The sequence below is a fragment of the Tiliqua scincoides genome, chromosome 5, assembly GCF_035046505.1.
Source record: "Tiliqua scincoides isolate rTilSci1 chromosome 5, rTilSci1.hap2, whole genome shotgun sequence".
NCBI lineage: Eukaryota > Metazoa > Chordata > Lepidosauria > Squamata > Scincidae > Tiliqua > Tiliqua scincoides.
Window position 1 is genome coordinate 86,038,749 of NC_089825.1, and position 19,095 is coordinate 86,057,843.

The 19,095-nt window shown below is 47.4% G+C and overlaps 1 protein-coding gene and 1 pseudogene across 1 annotated transcript in view; both read left to right on the forward strand.

The window, feature by feature from the left end:
- Window positions 1-498: 498 nt before the first annotated feature.
- The window catches only part of KCNH4 (potassium voltage-gated channel subfamily H member 4), a 55,773-nt gene continuing 37,176 nt past the window's right edge, over window positions 499-19,095 (forward strand). The window contains exons 1-2 of the mRNA XM_066627178.1: window positions 499-574; window positions 14,638-14,871. Of these exons, the coding sequence (XP_066483275.1) occupies window positions 499-574; window positions 14,638-14,871 (310 nt within the window). The remainder of the gene's footprint in view (window positions 575-14,637; window positions 14,872-19,095) is intronic.
- LOC136654490 (5S ribosomal RNA) lies at window positions 13,169-13,288 on the forward strand (annotated as a pseudogene).

Below are 19,095 nucleotides of genomic sequence, written 5' to 3' on the forward strand. Positions count from 1 at the left end.
CCGGGCAGCCACCCCCCAACCTGTGTTTGGGGCACCAGTCTTCCTCTATGCACGAAGCGATCCCACTTCAGTGGGGAGCGGAGTCGCGGCGCTGCGTGTTGCAGGGAGCAAGGAGGACCGGGAGATAGACTGCTGCCCAGCCTGGGTCTGTCCCTTGGTGGCGCGCGTGTGACTCTCCCGGGAAGGGGGTTCGAGGGTGCGTGCCGGGGACCTGGGGAGTGCGGGAGGGAGCCTGAGCAAAGGCGGAGGCTGCGATCGGGGCGGGATCCCCCCGATCCCTCCCCTCCTCCTCCTCCCCCCCCCCCAAACCGGCTGCGTGCTAATTGCACGGCTGGGATTAGCAGGGAGGGAGGGAGGGAGGGCTCGCCAGCTGCCTCGCCTCTCGCGCCAGCAGCCCGCCCGGGATGCGCTCGCCCTGCTTGCCCGAGCCGCTCGGCGGCGCCGCCTAGACCCCCCGCCAGGCAGCCCCGCGGGGGTGCCCATGCTGCCGCCGCCGCCATGCCGGTGATGAAGGGGCTGCTGGCGCCGCAGAACACCTTCCTGGACAACATCGCCAACAGGTTCGATGGGACACGTAAGTCTGGGGCTCCCCCCCCCACCCTGGGGGGATCGCGGCGGTGGGTGGTGGTCGCCTGGGGCCAGGAGAGTACAGAAGGCTGGGGGGGGGGAGAAGTCACTGGGAGTGAGACCCCGTAGAAGTTCAGGGGGACTGGGTTGAGGGGGGGGGGCGTGAACTCCCCTCCAAAAACTAGGAGGAGGCTCTCCCCCCCCACCCATTCAGCCTCCTTCCCATCTCCACCTCCGTCTCAAAGTTGAACTCCACCCGGCACGGAGGCGGACCGATGCCCCAGGATGGGCTCTTGAGTGGCAAGGAGTTGGAGGAGAGCATCTGGAGGAGGGGGGGGGGTACTGAGTTCGTGCCCCCCCCACGCCCTCCTGTCTTACTCCTCTTTCCATGGAAGGGGTTGTTGGGTGGGAGATGCGGAGTGGGGGGGGGGGCCGCTGGAAGAGCTGGGGGTCTTTGTGGACCTACATGAAGCTGGGGTCCCGATCCGGGGGAGGGGGAGCCGTGCAAGTGCCTGGCATCGAACCCAAGCCCGAAATCACAAAGATCCCCTCCGTGGCTGGTCGTCTCCCTCCCCCCCAGCCCCGCGCCTTTGTGTGGCGTCTTTGGAGTCTCCTCCCCCCCCCCCCTTCACATCCCTGGAGGTAACAAAGAGAGAGAGAGAGAGCCGTTCTTTGTCTCTCAGCGGAGGGCACCAGCTGATGCCAGGGTGGATCTCATCCCTTCCCGCTCCTCTTCTCGTCCTCTACCGAGGAACTCAGTGTTTGGGGAGAAGGAGAGAGAAAAGCCTCTTTGGATCCCTTCTGGGGTTGCACAGCATCCCCCTCCGCACTGATTTTTAGGTGCACCCCCCCCCCAAAGTCTAGTCTTTGGAGCCGAAGAGGTGCTTACTTGGGAGTAGCGGAACCTCACCGAACTTATTAGTTGAGCATCCCGCGTGAAGCTCTGTGTGCACGTGTGAACGCGACCGGAATGGGGCAGGACCGCTGAATGGAGGCTTTTTAGGTTGTTCGACAATGGGGGGGGGGGCGCTTTCCTCCCTCCCTCCTAGCAGGGTTCAACGGGGGACCCTCTTTGGAATGCCAGGGTCAACCCTGATACGAGTGTAGTAGGGTTAAGGAGCATGTACAGAGTGGCTTTCCCTCCCCAAATCTGAAGCCACAACAAAGGTATGCTAACCTTTGTATCCTGGCCTCTCCCTTTCCTCTCTTTTGTGTTCTCCTTTTATTCTCTCCCTCCTACTGGTGGGTTTTAGCTTGCACTCTTCTTGGGGCAGAGACCTGACTTTGTGACTTAGGGAAGGCGCCACTTATGCTGGTGGTGCAATCCTCATCATCAGGAGGTTAGAAATATAAATCAGGTGGCAAGATTGTTTGAGAAACGAAGCACTGAGGAAAGGGTGAGAAGAATAGCTTTCAGGAGCCTTTTTAAGGGCGCTTTCAGATGAGGTCTTTTAGAGCCCAAGCATATGCATGTCTACTCAGAAGTAAGTCCTGTTATATTCAATGGGGCTTACTCCCATGTAAGTGTGGACAGGACTGCAGCCACAAACCCAAATGGCCACATTTTGCTGCTCACGAACTCTTGGCAGGGGGAGTTCACATGACCTCATCAGCCATCCATTGTCTGTCCACTTTTATTTTCTTTGTGCTTAAATAACCACAGTTACTAAGGAGGGAAGTCCAATGAGAAAGGAAAAAAAGAAGAAGCAGCACAGCAGCTTATTAATAACCACATGTGATTATATTAGTGTTATTAAGAAGTGCATGCTCAGCTTCAATAGATCATGAGAGAGGCAGGGAGTATAAAGAAGGGAGGGTCCAGCTAGTGTGTACCCAATGCATGCAACATCTACTGCTGTGTGGAAAGACCACATGGGGTGCAGGAAAGCAACACTTGCTACACAGGTCCCATCTGGAAGTACCTGAAATGGACTGATTCTCTCTGTAAGTGTGTCATTTCCTTCCCTACCTAACTCCCTGGACAGGTAATCTGAGACAACCACATCAGGTTGAGCTTATGTGAAGGTAGGACGCAGACCCTTCTCCATCAGTCTTGTCCACATTGACTGACAGCAGCTCTCCAGACTTTCAGACAGAGGCCTTTTCCAGCCCTACTCAGAGATGCCTGAGACTGTCTGCATGCAAAAAAAAACATGCTCTACAGCTATTCCTATGCAAAGTTTGGGTATCATTACATGTGGGGTGCCAGCAAAGGAGACAGGCAGATCTGATGCAGTGACAGGGCCATTGCATCCTGGACCACTGTGTTTTGGTCAAATGCATCCTGGGATTGGACATTTGTGTCCATTTTTTTTGACACAAATGTCCAGGGATGCCAATGACGGGGACGCATTTGAACAGGACACCATTGTCCAGGGTGCAAATACCTTAGCACCATTTGACCCTTGAAGCACTACCCTATGAGAAATTCCCTGCGCAAGCCCCATTTAAATCGATGAGAGTTGCACAGTACCCCTGTTCACTTTGATGAGATTTTCCTTTGAGTGGATCTCGCTGATATTCATTAGGCTTATTATATAGGAGAACTCCCCAGAGAGATTGTTTAGTGACTAAAGAAAAAAAAGACCCTAGACAGAGTTATGCATCAGAGAGTCCCTTGATCGAAGGTCATTTCTGCCGTAAACACAGCAGGTGGCTGTAGGAAAACCAGAGCTTCCACTCACCTTGCTCATCTGCAAAATAGGGATGGAAAAGGCTAACCTACCTTACAGGGCTGTTGTAGGCAATGTTGGTAAAGTGAGCACTCCAAAATGGAATACCTGTTCAATTCTAGGAGGCTCCCATGAATGTGACACACAGTATGATTCTCAGTGAGTAGTAGTAATTAGGGAGATAGAAGGGATAGAGTGTTAATGGGGTCATGGGCTGGCCTTGACCAATCTTTCCATATAAAGTGTTCAAAACTGGGGGGAAACCCCACTGTAAACCCATGATGGTGGTTTAAAAACCATCTGTTATTGTTGACAGGAGGGAAACAATGCCTTCTTTTTTTTGAATACAGATTACACAGATATCCCCCAACACATATTGTTTGTGCTCTTCCTCCCCACTTGCCTTGCCCTGCCAGGAAAAGGGTAGATGGATGGAGAAGGAAGGTGTAGTAATCGTGATTATTTTTTTTAAACTAAAATGCCATATTGTAGCTAGAGGATTTTCCCTTAAGAGGATTCTGGGGGTGGAGGTGGGGAGGAGGATTTAAATGCTTCCAGAAAGATCAATGAAAACTAATTTAGTATTTTCCTTTGGGGTTGTCCAGGAAAAGGGTTCATAATGAAACGTGCTTTCTCCCACCCACCCACCCCTATGCCCCTTCCTCTGCCATCATTTCACTTATTCCTCATGGGAACCAGAATGATCCAGTGCAAGTATCTGAATGGAAAAAGTTTTTGCCAAACTTTGAGGAAGTGGGAAAGAAAGGCAAGTGCTCATTTCCGACCCCATCAGTGTCTCCAATGATCTCAACCTGAATTTTACTTGATATCATTTGGCTAAGGCCGATGACAGGTGCTGCATTTGGATGTAATGATATCTTCTGCTGAAAGGAGGGTGGTTAGGAGTCCTATGGTTATCTGAGGGGGTTTTTAAACTCAGCCACGTTGCCTACACTTCCAATGAATGCTTATGGGAAGCCAGTGTGGTGGATCAGCACCTTGGACAGCTCCCCACTTTCTTGTAAAGGGCTTCAGTAAGGGATTTTTGGCAACCTTGACATGTGAGAAGGTGCTCCAATTCAAATCTGCAGTATGGACCGACACTTCGTTTAGATTGCAGCCATTTATTAGGGACAGCTACTTAGATTCGGGTCGGGGGAATAAGTTCTAAAAAGGAGAGGTTTAGAACAGACAAAAGAAAAGAAAATATTTCTTTACTCAGCGCGTGGTCGGTCTGTGGAACTCCTTGCCACAGGATGTGGTGATAGCATCTAGCCTGGACACCTTTAAAAGGGGATTGGACAAGTTTCTGGAGGAAAAATCCATTACGGGGTACAAGCCATGATGTGTATGCGCAACCTCCTGATTTTAGAAATGGGTTATGTCAGAATGCCAGATGCAAGCGAGGGCAACAGGATGAGGTCTCTTGTTATCTGGTGTGCTCCCTGGGGCATTTGGTGGGCCGCTGTGAGATACAGGAAGCTGGACTAGATGGGCCTATGGCCTGATCCAGTGAGGCTGTTCTTATGTTCTTAGGTGTCCCAGCAGAGGGAATTTCAGAAATCGCATCCTTTGTGTCATGAAGTCCCTTAAGCCCTAATTTCAGAACTGTGTGTTAGCAGTAGTTACTGAGTGGAGAGGGAAAGCACTCTGCGCATGTTCAAAGGCTTTCATCTTTTGTCACATTCTTTTGGGTAAAGGCAATTGAAAATGAATTCTGGGTCAAATGGAATTGGAAATTGCTTTGAACTGAGGCTTGTCTGCAAACCTGTTCGAACCTCCCAGTCCTTTGAAAACCGAAAGTAATAAAATAGCCTTTGAGCATGAGAAGAATGTCATCCTTCATTCACTAACCATTGCACACCTGAGCTTACTGCAAAGGGCTTCCAGCGAGAGACTGTGGCATCCAATCAGGATTAGTTTAGGGCTAGCTAAAGTCCATTTCGAAAGCAAGCATGTCTTGGGGGCCAGTACTCTCAAATTTCCATCATTAGGTTCTGCAGGCAGTGATGTCCAGTGTTTACAGAAGGAGATGCTGGAAGCCAGGACTCCAGGGTTGTGTCTTCAGCCTATCAGGAAACCCTTTCATAGATCATACTTGGCTGCAGCATGTTACAGAAGGCTTTTAACTGGGAGATTAACATCAAATCTGCAGAGCCACAATTTCCCATTGCTTGCAAAGCTCATTCATCCTTTGGCTCAATTGCTTTGGATTTTCAATTCACATCCTTCCTTGCCTCCTGCATGAATGGCTGACATTGGATTATCCCCTTCATGGTAACTTCATGGTCAACACATTGTTAGTTTTGGGGACAGGTTGCCTGACTCTCCAAGCCTTGTTCTTGGCATGCCCTGTTTGTCTTAGGGAGTTCAGCAGATGGTAACAGCTGCAGGAATCCCAAAGAACAGGTGATGAAAAGTGGGGGGGGGGGGCGACACACATTTTATTGGAGAAAGATATGTAAGTGTATGCAAGCATTCGTTTTCACAGAACCTTTTACTCAGAATGGCAAAATTACAAGATCACACAAGATCCCATATACATATGGGAAAGGAGGCTATTTTTTCAAGACAAAAATCAACAATGCAAATGCTTTCTAATCTGTAAACAGTCTATTATGAGCTACCTTTGAAGTTAGGTTACATGTGGCCCTAACCTTTGCATTTTACAAAACAAAGTGTGATCCAGCTTGCCTTACAGTTTCACTGGCTAGCTAAGCAGATCTGGCTTTCTGTGCTGCTTGAAGGGGAGATCACTTTGGAACCACATATAAACTGAAGAGTGCTGAATTAATCTAATACATAAAACAACCTAAAGGCAGAAATTAGAACATTTACTGCAGATATACCTAGCATCTGACGCCCCCATATCACTTATTGTTTGCACAGATTCACAACCCCTCCTCCCTCAGCATTTCATTTGTAGCCTGCTGTAACTATAAGCAATTGGGGTCTTGCAACCTTACTCTACCTTCTCAGTGATGTCCATAGGGTCACAACCCACACTTTGGGGAAACCTTGACTGCTTGTAATAGGGGTGACAAACATAAAGCTTGTGGTCCAAATGTGGTCCCCAGAAGCAATTTGTCTAGCCCCCTTTATAATTGGGTTCTCCCAGCATGATATCACAGCTCTCACATTATCTTGAAAAGATGTACAAGATTTGAACAATTTCTCTTCTGATCCTTGCAGCTCATGAGTTGCTACATGAGAACAAAGTACTTATTTCTGGTCATCATCTGCTTAATGATGTCACTTTCTGCTTAATGATGTCACTTGTGTCTCTCAACAGGCATCATGAATGCTAACTGGCCCTCTATATGAAACAAGTTTGACATCCCTGGTTTATAGGCTAGCAAAGCAATTGCCTTATGTGCACTTACCTGGGAGCAAGTCCCACTGAACACAGTACAACTTACTTCTGAGTAAACATGCATAGGTGTGCAGGAAAGATATGCAAGGTGGTTTTCACTTTTGCTGTTGGGGTCCCACATCCATCTCCTATGTACAAAGATCTAACACATAAATAAATCAGATCATCAGATTATATTTAATACCACCAGATGAATATTTTCTCTTTTCATAGATCTATTTCCAGTAATGGATAAAAGGCATCCCCTTTTTTTTCCTGGCACTGAAATTCTCCTTCCAAGACTATAAGTTAACTTTAAAGTCTAAAAATCATTTATTTCCAAATGGTCAGAGAGAGCAGTTGGTCTGGTTTCCAGTTGCATGCCACAGGATTCTTGCTGAAATTACCAGATTTGCTACTGTCTATATTCTCTAATATGATGTCTCAAGTAACCCAACAGAACAGCCACAGGGCCCCCGGGGATTTCACAACCAATTATGTTGCTGACATTATTCTAATATTTCCGAACCTGCTAACATTCCCACCGGATATGAAAAAGGTGCCAGACTAGTTTACATCTCCAGTATAATCCATTGATATTTCCATACATTCTCTATATTCTTTTAGGGGTATAATTACACCTATGCAAGGACGTGGTCGGATCTGAACAGCTCTGCCTCCTTAAAATTATGTTTGGACTGCTCCCAAATCATATTCCTAGACAATGGGAAGCAACACTTTATGAGCCGCTCTCTACGCTGGTGCTCAGACCAGCATTTCTGTCCTCAGGGGCTGTGCAGCTTACAGACGGCCGTCCGACCAACAGCCTCTCAGCTTGGGGAAAGAGCTGCTCAGAACCATGGAGAGTGCACATTTTAATTCACAGCCATCTAAGCAGCCCCCTAATCCTGCATCCTAGAAGCCAAAAACTGGACTTAGCTACTGATGCAAACTATTTTTTGACATACATACACACACACACACACACACTCGCCCCTCCCAAATTAATCCAAGCTGTGACCTGAGGTGACCTAGAGTTAAACTTCAATTGGGTTGGAGTAGGGTGATGAGAAAGCTCTCTAGCCAGCTTTGGAGGAAAGTCCGCCAAACCGGAGTCATGATCAAGTGGCTAGCTGTGCCCTTCTTTGCAAATGCAGCTCCGGCCCATGTTGAAAAAGTGGTTGGCCTCAAGCCTGCATAGAAATCATAACCTAATCCACAGGTGCAGGATTAAGGGACTGTTTAGATGCCTGCATATAATAGCTAGTTCTAGATCCTCAGTAGTAAGAAGGTACTCTGCACTTGCTCAGAGTACCTTTATTATGATACCACATGTGTCAGTGCTGAGTACTAATATAGAAAACAGGTTGTGGGTTGAGTCCCATTAGACTACAGTACAATGTTTGCAGATTTGGATTCTTTCTCAGGTGAGCCATAAGAGGAGCGATTTTCAACCACTGTGCCATAGCACATTGAAGTGCCATGGATAGTCCACATTTGTGCCACAGGAGTTTGTGGATGGCCATTTATTATTAGGGTCATTTAGGCCCCTCCTGCTGGTAGTGCGGGGTGCCTTATCAATTGTCAAAAAACTGATGGTGTGCCTTGACAATTTTAGTGCCTAGTCAGTGTGCCATGAAATGAAAAAGGTTGAAAACCACTGCATTAGAGTATGAAACTGTGGCACGATCTTCAGCACATTGTGGCATGGTTTTCTTACTCTGAGCTGGCTTAAGACATGCTCATGCCTGAGGAAGAAAATTCAAATCCTTGTTGTCATTGGTCCCCTATGCAGTAATAAGATGGGACACAATCTACCAATTCTTCTGAACAAGTCTCAATGAAATGAACTGCCCAAGAATGGGAGTCTCTTGTGTGGCTCCCATTCATTTCCAGGGTGCTCATTCAAGATCACTTTCCAGTGATCCAGTGGTTCCCAATTTCTGCCTGTTTTCCCATGCTCCTGCTCTTAGTAGTGCCCTGATACCACCCAAAGATATAACAATTGTGGAACCTGAGGGGCACCTGCCCAGGGCGCCATGCCAAGGGGGTGCAATTATTTTTCTCCTCCAGTGCCTCCTTCTCTGTGACATCCACATTCTCTGGAGAAGGAGGAGGCACTGGTGGAAGCTGCTTTACAATCTGGCTGCTGCCCCCATTCTTTCTCCTGTGGGGGCTCCCCCTTGAAGGGGCACCCCCTTGAAGGGGCACCCCCTTCAAGGGGGAGCCCCCACAGGAGAAGGAATGGGGGCAGCAGCCAGATCGTGAACCTGCTGCCATCAGTGCTGCCTCCTTCTCTGGGTGAACCTGGAAGTGACATCACAACATCACATGACAACGTGATGTCATAACATTACTGGCAAGGGCCTTTAGTTATGCCTCTGATGCCACCTCGGTTATCTGTCTTCCTTTGCATCAGTTTATCCAGAGCTTTTTACTTCCAGGTATCTCTTTCTCCCCTGCCAGGCACCTGCTCCATACGTGAAGCACACTAAGATTTGGGTTGACCGGGAAAAGGGACTGGCCAATCCCATCTTAGGCGAGGTTGGGGTTGGGTAGCTCTCTGCCAGTTCTCAGTTTCTTGGCCCTCTCTGGGGACACGGACTTTGGTCCCATTTGGGGTCATGTTTTGACCTTGCAGGGCAGAAATCCGTAGTCCAAATGTCTTCTTTGGCACCTCCTCTGCTGAAAGCCATCTGTTTGCCTTGGCGCTCCGCCTGCGAGCAAGGTGGCAGTATCCCCGTCAACACTGGACAAAACATCTAATCAAACAGGAATAGCCAGTTTGAAGGTGGGGGGGAGGCTGCAAATGGTGTATCTTCTGGCAAAAACCCTTTCTGCAAGGATGGGAAAAGCCGTGAAGCGCATTGAGCATGAAGTAGATTGTGCCAAACGAGGGGTGATAAGCCCTGCTTTTTTCTTGAGATTTCCTGGAGATTCTCATCTCTGGAAGAGAAGCGCTACAATTTTGACTGGAAGTGCAAAATCTGGGTGGGAGAAAGCCAGCTAGGGCCCAATCCTATCCCATATTTCACTGCCTGTGCAACCATGCCAATGAGGCGTGCACTGCATCCTGTGGTGGGGAGGCAATCACAGAGGCCTCTTCAAGGTATGGGAACATTTGTTACCTTAGGGCTCCATTGCAGCTGCTCCAGTGCTGGAAAGTTAGATAGGACTGGGCCCCTAGCCACCTTGCTTGATCTCTTGCTAAGGCAACATTTCATGGGCATCTGTCTGTCCCATATTCAGCCAATCATTGGAAATGGCATTATTTGGAGTACAGGTCTGAGCTAAAGTCCTTTCACATTGTTGTGAACCCAGCTATGGGATCTCCCACAATATGTGTGTCTCCCCCCCAACCCTCAACTTTTTGTTCTCGTTCTCTCTCTCTCTCTCTCTCTCTCTCTCTCTCTCTCTCTCTCTCTCTCTCTCTCTCTCTCTCCCTATTTCCCAGTTATCCCACTGTTCTCCTGTAGACAGGGCTGTGGTGCATTTCATGCTTCTGCAACCACATCATGCAAGGCTGCTTCATTTCTTTCCTAAGCCAAGTTTCTAGTCCCTAAGGCGCCCAAGATACACATCAAAACAAGTGGGCAAATTTCAGAAATGGGGGAGGATGACTGAACAGGACTCTCATCGGCTCCATCATAGTGGGAGGGAGGGTGGACTTCAGTTCTTTGCTAGTCTCTTGCTTCAGATACCAAATGAATTATGTAAAACAGATGCAAATTTGCCTGACTAAGCCCTGAGTATATTCTGAATTGCCACTTCCACTGTGCCAAGTTTTGCCCTGCAGCCTTAACAGTCAAACTGCACTTTAAGCAATTCACAGTTTTGTTTCTGTTTCTTTGTGGGAGGAGGAGGAAGACAAGTATCCTATCAGCAGCATCTCCATCCCTTGGACACAGCACTAAGGCCAGTTCACTCATTATCCCAATTTCTCTTCAAGGCTGCTGACAAGGATCAAGTCAGCTTAGGACACATCTTCTCCCTACCACCAGCACCACCAGAGGGGACAGGTGCATGTGTGTGTGTGTGTGTGTGTGTGTGTGGATTTAGCAACTGCTGAGTCTCGGGGAAGCACACTGCACCGTCAGCTCTACAATCCAGAGTTATTTGCGTCAGGTTGAGGGATGAGGCATGGTGTGGGCAGAGCATCAGCTCCCGGGGACGGAGGAGGGCAACCATCATTCAGAAGAACCAGAGTCAGCCCTACCATGAGCCACAATGAAGTAGCACATCAGACAGTGGATTTGGGGGTGGTGGTAACTCAGCAGAATGGAACGCTATCCTACACAAGTCACTGTAATGAGCAGGAAGCTGTAAAGAAAAGAACACTCATTTCATTGTGCAGAAGAACTTCTTGGTAGATGGTCTTCTTTGATCTGCCTGTCTCCCATTCTGCCACCCTTAATCTTACTCAGTATCTCACTTTAGACATACAGAGTTGCCTGAGCCAGGGCATTTGTCCCTGGCACATCAGACTCACAGAAAGAGAGACACCCCTGTACCCAAGAGTTTCTTCAGTCCAACCTAGAGATGCCAGGGACAGAGCTTGAGGCCTTTAGCATGCAAAGCATGCACTTTACTAAGCTACAGTCCCATCTCCAAACACTCCCCTCACCTCCTTTGCCTCATGTGCAGCTACCTCTATTCAAAACACATGTGCAGTGCTTTTCCCTTCAGCAGAAAACCAAACACTACATGCCAGCTGAAACTTGCAACAAAGCAGTCAGTCCTTCTTTACTAGGGCCAATGGCCATCACATGGAATCCTGAACTTTCCTTTGGTTGTCTTCCCTGTGAATAAGTTTTAAACTGGAAGTTCCTCAAGGGCTGAATTCTGTCCTCTTTGTAAAATGCCATGCACATTTGTTTTGTTTCTGGGGACCAGAGCCTTGGAGAAATATGGCACTTCATTTATAGAATATATACCTCATCTTTCCCATGCCAATTCAAATGCCCAAGGTGGCTGATATTGTGTATTATCTAGTGATATTTGCTATGTTTATAAACATACAAATAGAGCCTTATTAGGGACAAAACAGTATGTGAGCTCCTACTAGGTAGCAGGTCTATATCTCACATCAGACCCACAAAGAGAGACACCCCTGTACCCCAAAGTTCTTTCAGCCATCTCTTGGCTACTTCAGAGTTCAATTCTAGGCATGTCTACTCAGAAGTAAATCCCATTATAGTCAATGGGTCTTACTCCCAGGAAAGTGTTGATAGGATTGTGGCCCCAATCTCTGTTGCAACCTGCTTCTTTTAGATGGCTTTTAGCCGTTTTTCTTATGGCTTTCCCCAAGACCTCCTGACACCTTCCAGTGGCGTTGTCTCCTACTTATCTGATGATGTGCCAGTCTTGGCTTCTCCCACTTCCTGAACTGGAAAAGGAAGAAAGGGATGGAGTGAAAGAGCAAGTGTGGAGAAGAGGAGTGGGCTTGAGTGTCAGAGATGCCCTAGCCCACTCTTGTCATCTTGTACTCTTGCCCACTCTTGTCAACTGTACCACATTTCCTCTTTCACCCCAGCCCTCTCTTCCTCTTCCAATCCATGAAGTGAGAGGATGATGAGTGGAAGAACGAAGACAGACAGAGTTGGGCACACACACACCACCAATCTTATTTCTGAGGCAACTACTTCAGTTGGCCTAGGGCAAGGCTGTCCAAACTTTTTGGCAGGAGGGCCACATCATCTCTCTGACACTGTAGCAGGGGCTGGGAATAAAATTTGAATAAATTTACATAAATGAATATATTAGAGATGGAACTTATATGAATGAATGAAGGTCTTGCAATAGCTCAAGGCCTCTAAAAGACCTTGCACAAAGCAAGGCAGGTGTTTCCTTCGCTGTTGCTACTGCATCACAGACATCAAACAGCAAGCAGCCCTTGTTGCACAGCTCACATGAGAGGTCGAACAGTCTCCCTCTCACTGATAGCAGTTGTGTCGGGCCAGCATGGGCTCCAGCAAATCTCCAGAGGGCCAGAGGCTCATTGGAGACTGGAGGCTCCCCGCGGGCCGGATTGGGAGTCCCTGAGGGCCGCAAGTGGCCCCCGGGCCAGGGTTTGGGCACCCCTGGCTAGTGGGTGGGCTAGCCCACGCTTTCCCACTTCCAAATGAGTTCCAGAGAGATCTCTGTACCCGGAGACCATCCCTTAACCATCAGATCCCATAAAGAAGCCTCTGTTGACCATTAAGGAACACTAACATTCTTCCGTCAAATCTCATTGCTTTAAGGGAAATCTGCAGTGACAGGCCTCGTCACAATAATCAGACAGCAGCCTTGCCGCAACAATAAAAACAAATAATGCAGCAGGTCAGAAGTGCTCAACACCAACACATTACTACGAAACCAAAGGGCCAAATAAACACAAACGATTTAGACAGCCAGGCCTCCAGAGACAGACACACAGAAGCCCCGCTAGGGAGGGAATTCCACCAGCTGTAAACAGCCCTTGCAGGCAAGGAAACAGAACAGAACCCACATTCCTGATCATAATAGGCAAAATTATGGGAAGAAGAATGTGGTGGAACCTTGGTTGTGGGTCACATACGGAGCATTGGAATAGTAGGCTAGCAGCAACTGTTACCCTGCACATGCCTGATCTCGCCTGATCTCGCAAGCTAAGCAGGGTCAGGCCTGGTTAGTACTTGGATGGGAGACTGCCTGGGAATACCAGGTGCTGTAGGCTTATACCATAGTCTTTCGAGACTGAAGGTTGCCAACCAGCCCAATCAAACTTAACTAACTTTCCAGCACTGATGCAACTATGGTGGGGGGCAGTCATGGAGGCCTCCTCAAGGTAAGGGAACATTTGTTCCCTTCCCTCGGGGGTGACTGCATCGCTGCTGGATAGTTGGTTAGAATTGAGTTTTATTTATTATTATTTTTATTTATAGAATTTATATCCTGCCTTTCTATCCAATGAAGGGCACTCAAGGCGGCTCACAAATAAAACCATATTAAAACATAAAATGTACATATAAGTACAAAAATAAGACATTTAAAAACAATAAAACCTGGATCCTGAATTAAAATACATTCAAAAAGCGCCATCTCCCCCCCCTGCCCTGTGTCAGCATAAAAGGCCTCCCTGAATAAAAAGGTCTTAAGCCCTTGCCGAAAGGACTCTAAAGAGGGAGCTGTTCTCAATTCCAGGGGGAGGGAGTTCCACAGATGGGGTTGTTAAACATTTCAGAAATGCTTTGGGGACTGTGGGCCAAATCCTTTCCAGCCCTGGTGCAGCTGTGCCAATGGGGCATGCACTGAATCCTGTGGTGGGAGAGTAGTTCTGGAGGCCTCCAAAAGGTAAGGAAACTTTTGTTCCCTTGCCTTAGGGCTGCACTGCAGCTGCACTGGTACTGGAAAGTTGGATAGGATTGGGCACTGTTTTCCTCAAAATGTTACCATCAAGGGAGATGTGGGGACAATTCTAAATTTTAAAAAAAAGAGGCTCAGTCCTACACAGGAGCCCTGCACTTGGCCCTGACAGGAAGCTCTAGTTCTTGCATTTTAAGTGTATGGGGGCAGGCTGCGGTTGCTGATTGCTGAGGCCAGTGCCCTTTGCACATGCTCAGAAGTACTCCTTTTTTACTGCATGACATTCTTTCATGTTTTGGCTGGAGACAGGCCTTTACTGTTAAGAGTTAGAAGTGTTTTGAGAGGCTTCACTCATTGCGCTAGTTCCTCTTGAAAAACAATTCAAGCAGGTTTTTGAAACAATACAAAAACCTGATAAAGCTATTGGACCAGAGATGAAGGGAGGGGGCTGTACGCACTAAAAGCAGGAACTCCTCCCCTCTTCTCTGTCTCCTGTTTCTTCAAGAAGGGCTCAGCCATGGATGAGATACTAAGCTGATGTAGTCAAAAGAGGCCATCAGCAGCAGCATCTACAATAGATTTTTTTCCTGCTTTTACTGCTGAAGGGTGCATTTCCTAAAATGAACTGGAGCTGCATCAGAAAGAGCATTGAATGGATTCCTGGGTCCTTTCCATGCTCCCAGAACTCAGGGCAGAGCTGTCTTTTCTTCTCCTCCACAGATAGCAACTTCCTGCTGGCCAACGCTCAGGTGCATCGCGGCTTCCCCATTGTCTACTGCTCTGACGGGTTCTGTGACCTCACCGGCTTTGCGCGGACAGAAGTCATGCAGAAGAACTGCAGCTGTCGTTTCCTCTATGGCAGCGAGACGAGTGAAGTCGTTTTGCAGCGCATCGAGAAAGTGTTGGAGGGAAAGCAGGAATACCAGACTGAAGTCTGCTTCTATAAAAAGGGTGGTGAGTTGGGGGAGACCCCTGCCGGGACATCTTCTTCCCTTTCAGCGTGGGAACCAATGAGACCCAAGTGCTGCAGACATTAATACTACACATCTGGTTCAGTCCTCTATCTTGCGTATGCTGTGCACACTGGTTCACCTTTTGATGGGGCCAAGAGCCACAAAACTCCCGCTTCCCCCATCCGTAGAAGTGAGGGTGAATTCTGCAATTGCCAAGTGCTGAAATCAGTAGCGGGTATAAAACATCCTGAGAATCTAAATATTTGTGCATGTGGAGTCTCTAACTGCGCAATCCTATGCGCATCTATTCAGAAGGGAGCCCCACTGAGTTAAATGGGACTTATGGTCCAAACTATCTGGGCTGTATAGCAGCAGAGCTCATGATCCACCACTGTAAGTTCCATCCTGATGGCGGGAAAGCTGCTCTGCAGTTTAGTGGGCTGCAGCCACCAGTGCAAATGCCCAAAGGCCTTGCATGAGTGACATACGAACATAAGAAGAGCCCCACTGGATCAGACCAAAGGCCCATATAGTCCAGCTTCCTGTTTCTCACTGTGGCCCACCACAGCGGCCCGCTGAACCTCAGCCATCCTCCACCATTGTCAGTAAGTCAGTTGCGGGGTAGACCGGGTGGGGAGCGGACTGGTCCAGGAGTAGTTTGGGGGTGGGAGGGGGAGGATCTCAGCAGCAGCTGTGCACACCAAGATCCTATTCTCTCTTCTTAGCCTAACCGCCTAACCTTCCCCCCCCCCCCCGAGTCTCCTTGGAATTACACCAACAAAAGAGCTGGTGTAGGTCCAAGGAGACCCACTGGAAACCAGGTGGTCAAAAAAAAAGTTTTTTACCTACCTCTCCAGGGCTTTCTTGTTCCTCCCAGCCCATAGCATGCAGTGCATAAACCATCAGTGGTGCTGCATGCTCTGGGGTGCCTGGGGATAGGTTTGGGCCATTATTCTTGTGCATAGGGTTGCAGCCTGAGGCTATAAAGATGGGCTTGAAAGACTGTGGGAAGGACTGGTGAACTGGGAGAACAGAATTTCTGCATAGGTCTATGTCAGCAGTGACCAAACCGACCTCCATTGCTATGCCTTCCATGCTGTAGGCACAGTGCTCAGAACCTGGAAGCAAGTGGCAATGGTGCGCAAAGCAAGGTGCAATGATGTCATTGCCACAGTTACTTCCAGGACCACAGAGTCACCCTGAAAATGGTGGTAAGAGACAGGGTGGACAGGGGGACCCTTCCAGCAGCAAAAACCTCACACATTGAGCTTTGCCTGCTGAGCTGAGCCTCTTACTGCTGCATTCAGCATTGCATTGGGTGCTTGCTGCCAGGCAGTGAGCGTCCTGTAGTGCTGTAGAGCATGTTTGCTGCGCCGCCCCCAGGAGCCATACCTCACAGACTGGGGATCACTAGTCTATGTCTCTGCCTATGACAAACCAAAGCAGAGCACAATGATGCAACAGATATGCCTAATTTGTAATAATTCAGATCTTCTCCGTCCATATTTATTTATTTATTTATACAGGTATTTATATACCACCTTTCTTTGGTCATCAGATTTCTCCTCAGATGTTAATCCAGGGTGGTTTACATAGGCAGGCTGTTCTAAATCCCCTCCCACCCCCAAAGGGATTTTTACAATTGAATAGTTCTAGTCTTTCATAGAACTCCTTCCAGCTGGATTTCTTCCCAGTCTGGTCTCTCTCTGGCCCTTCACCTCCCATGCTCCACTTGACGGGAACTCCTCTCTGCCACCGAGGGTCAGCACATCAGTATATCAGTGTGGTCAGTTTTCTGGTACTTCCGGTTGTTTAGAACTGGCAGCCTCAGATCTTCAGGCATACAAGGCGGCAGCTCTACCAACTGAGCCAGACCTCCTGTCCTTTGTTTGTTTGTTTGTGCCTGGAATCTAGAATCCCTGGTTTCTTTGTCCAGAGCTGAGAAAAGAATGTTCCTCTTAATGGGAAGGTGCTCTTAAAGGGAAAGTCCTTCCTCTTGGGTCATACTGCCACTTTGCTAAGCACAACTTGAGGTGCTGTTTAAGTCTGCAAAGCTCTAAGCAGTCTGAAGCTCAGAGGCTGCCTCCCTATCAAAGGCTCTTCACTATCTCTCATATGCTGATTAACTCATTCATGTACGATGTGATGTTTGGAGTGCTTGGATATGCAGGGGGCTGTTCGTAGCATCTGTCTGAAACCTGAATTCGATGAGACCATCAACTACCCTTTCACTGATGCTAAAAGTTAGACAGTTATGAAATCTGTCGAGTATAGTATTATGTCCAGGTTTCAAACAAAGCACTTCAGCATTTGATGAATATAGCCTAGCAACTGCTGGGAAGAAAGAAGGAAAAGAAGGGCAGCACAAAAAAAAAAAATCGCCAAAAAAGCAGATGCCAAAGGACAATTTATTAATACAAATCTATTGCTTAATAGATTTCAACACACTCTTGTTACTAAACATGGCCACTAAGCAGCTAAAACTTTAGAACTTTTATTATGGGATGGTGCTTGACTGCACCCTTGGACTTCTTTTTCTTGTTCCTTTTGGTTGCTAGCTTAGCAACTAAATGATGATATGCTCTGAATGATGATAAAGAAGCACGTTTGATTGCAATAAACGGTGAGTAAGGATGATTCCTTCTGGAACAGGGTGCCCTATATGAAAGTCTTTCTCAAGAGTGGCTGTCAATAACAATATATTGTGAGCCCTTGGTGTCCATCAGGACCCCGGTATCCACCAGGACCCCCCACAGATACTGTATTCCTCGGTATCCACTAGGTACCGAGGTAGCCCTCGATATCCACCAGGACCCCCCACAGATACTGTATTCTGTGGATTATTAAATCAGCGGTTGGGCCTCAGAGAACATCCTGGATGCAACCAGAGACCATCCAGATGCGGGCTCAGTGTTCGTGGATACTGAAATCCATGGATGCTGAGCCTGCGGATAATGAGGACCCACTGTATAACAAGCAAATTCATTGTAAGCATAGCAAAACCATTTGGAGGGCCTGTAGCTCAGTGGCAAGTTGTAAGCCGCTTGGGACAAGGACTTGTTTTGTCTCCTTAAAGCAGCACAGTTGCTGGTGGTGTTATATCACCTAAAAATAATAGATTTCAACACAATCTTGTTACTAAACATGGCCACTAAACAGCTAAAACCTTAGAACTTTTATTATGGGATGGTGCTTGACTGCACCCTTGGACTTCTCTTTCTTGTTCCTTTTAGTTGCCATAGTTCCTTTTAGTTGCCTTTTAGTTGCCTTTTAGTTTTAGAACCATATCCTGATGCAGCCTGAGACACTTTCTTATTTTAAATCTATAAAGAACTTGAACAGCATTCCTAAGGAAACCAACAGATTGCAAAGCAGATAAAACCAGAAAATGAGTAATATAACATCATTATATCACTTATGTTAAAACACGTACAAGTTGAGTTGTTATTCGTGAGAGTTCCATTCCCAGAACTCAGTGGATGGCAAAAATTGCATTAAAGCAAATCCATTTAAAAAACAATGCTCAGTGATTTAAAAACAGCTTTACTGACCTTTGTGATGTAAGGCAGAGTCATTAGGCAGACAATCCATCAATCATTCTCTCTCCAGGCGCTTAGAAAGGCTTCCCTCTGTGCCAGCGAACCCTCCCTTCACCCAGAGTGCAGGGCTGGGAAACAATGCAAAGTAATTATCTTTCTTTCATGTGCTCAGGGAGAAGGAAGGAGTGGCTTGCCTTGAAGCTCTTCTAAGTGCCTGGAGAGAGAATGATTGATGGCTTGTCAGCCAGCTGTCCTCTCTCGTATTAACATAGCTATTGTTAAACTACTTTTTTCCTTTAATTTAAAGGGTCCTTCTCATCGCGTTGAGATAAAACCACAAGTGAAAAATCCGTGGATAATTAGGTTATATTTGTACTTTGAATGCACACAATTATAGGTTAAATCTCCAGTTACTAGATGCAGTTTAAATCTATAAAGAGCTTGAACAGCATTCCTAAGGAAACCAACAGATTGCAAAGCAGATAAAACCAGAAATGGGTAATATAACATCATTAGGGGTGCTATTCAAATCCTTGTGTAGAATGGTGGTTGCTCACACACTCATTTCACTTTTTGTCTATTGATATTTTCAGTTGCTTATGATTAATATATTTGTCTAAATGCACTGGGCAATTCATTCATATTAACAAATTCTTATTTGACACCTGCTTGAAGGTCATCTCTCT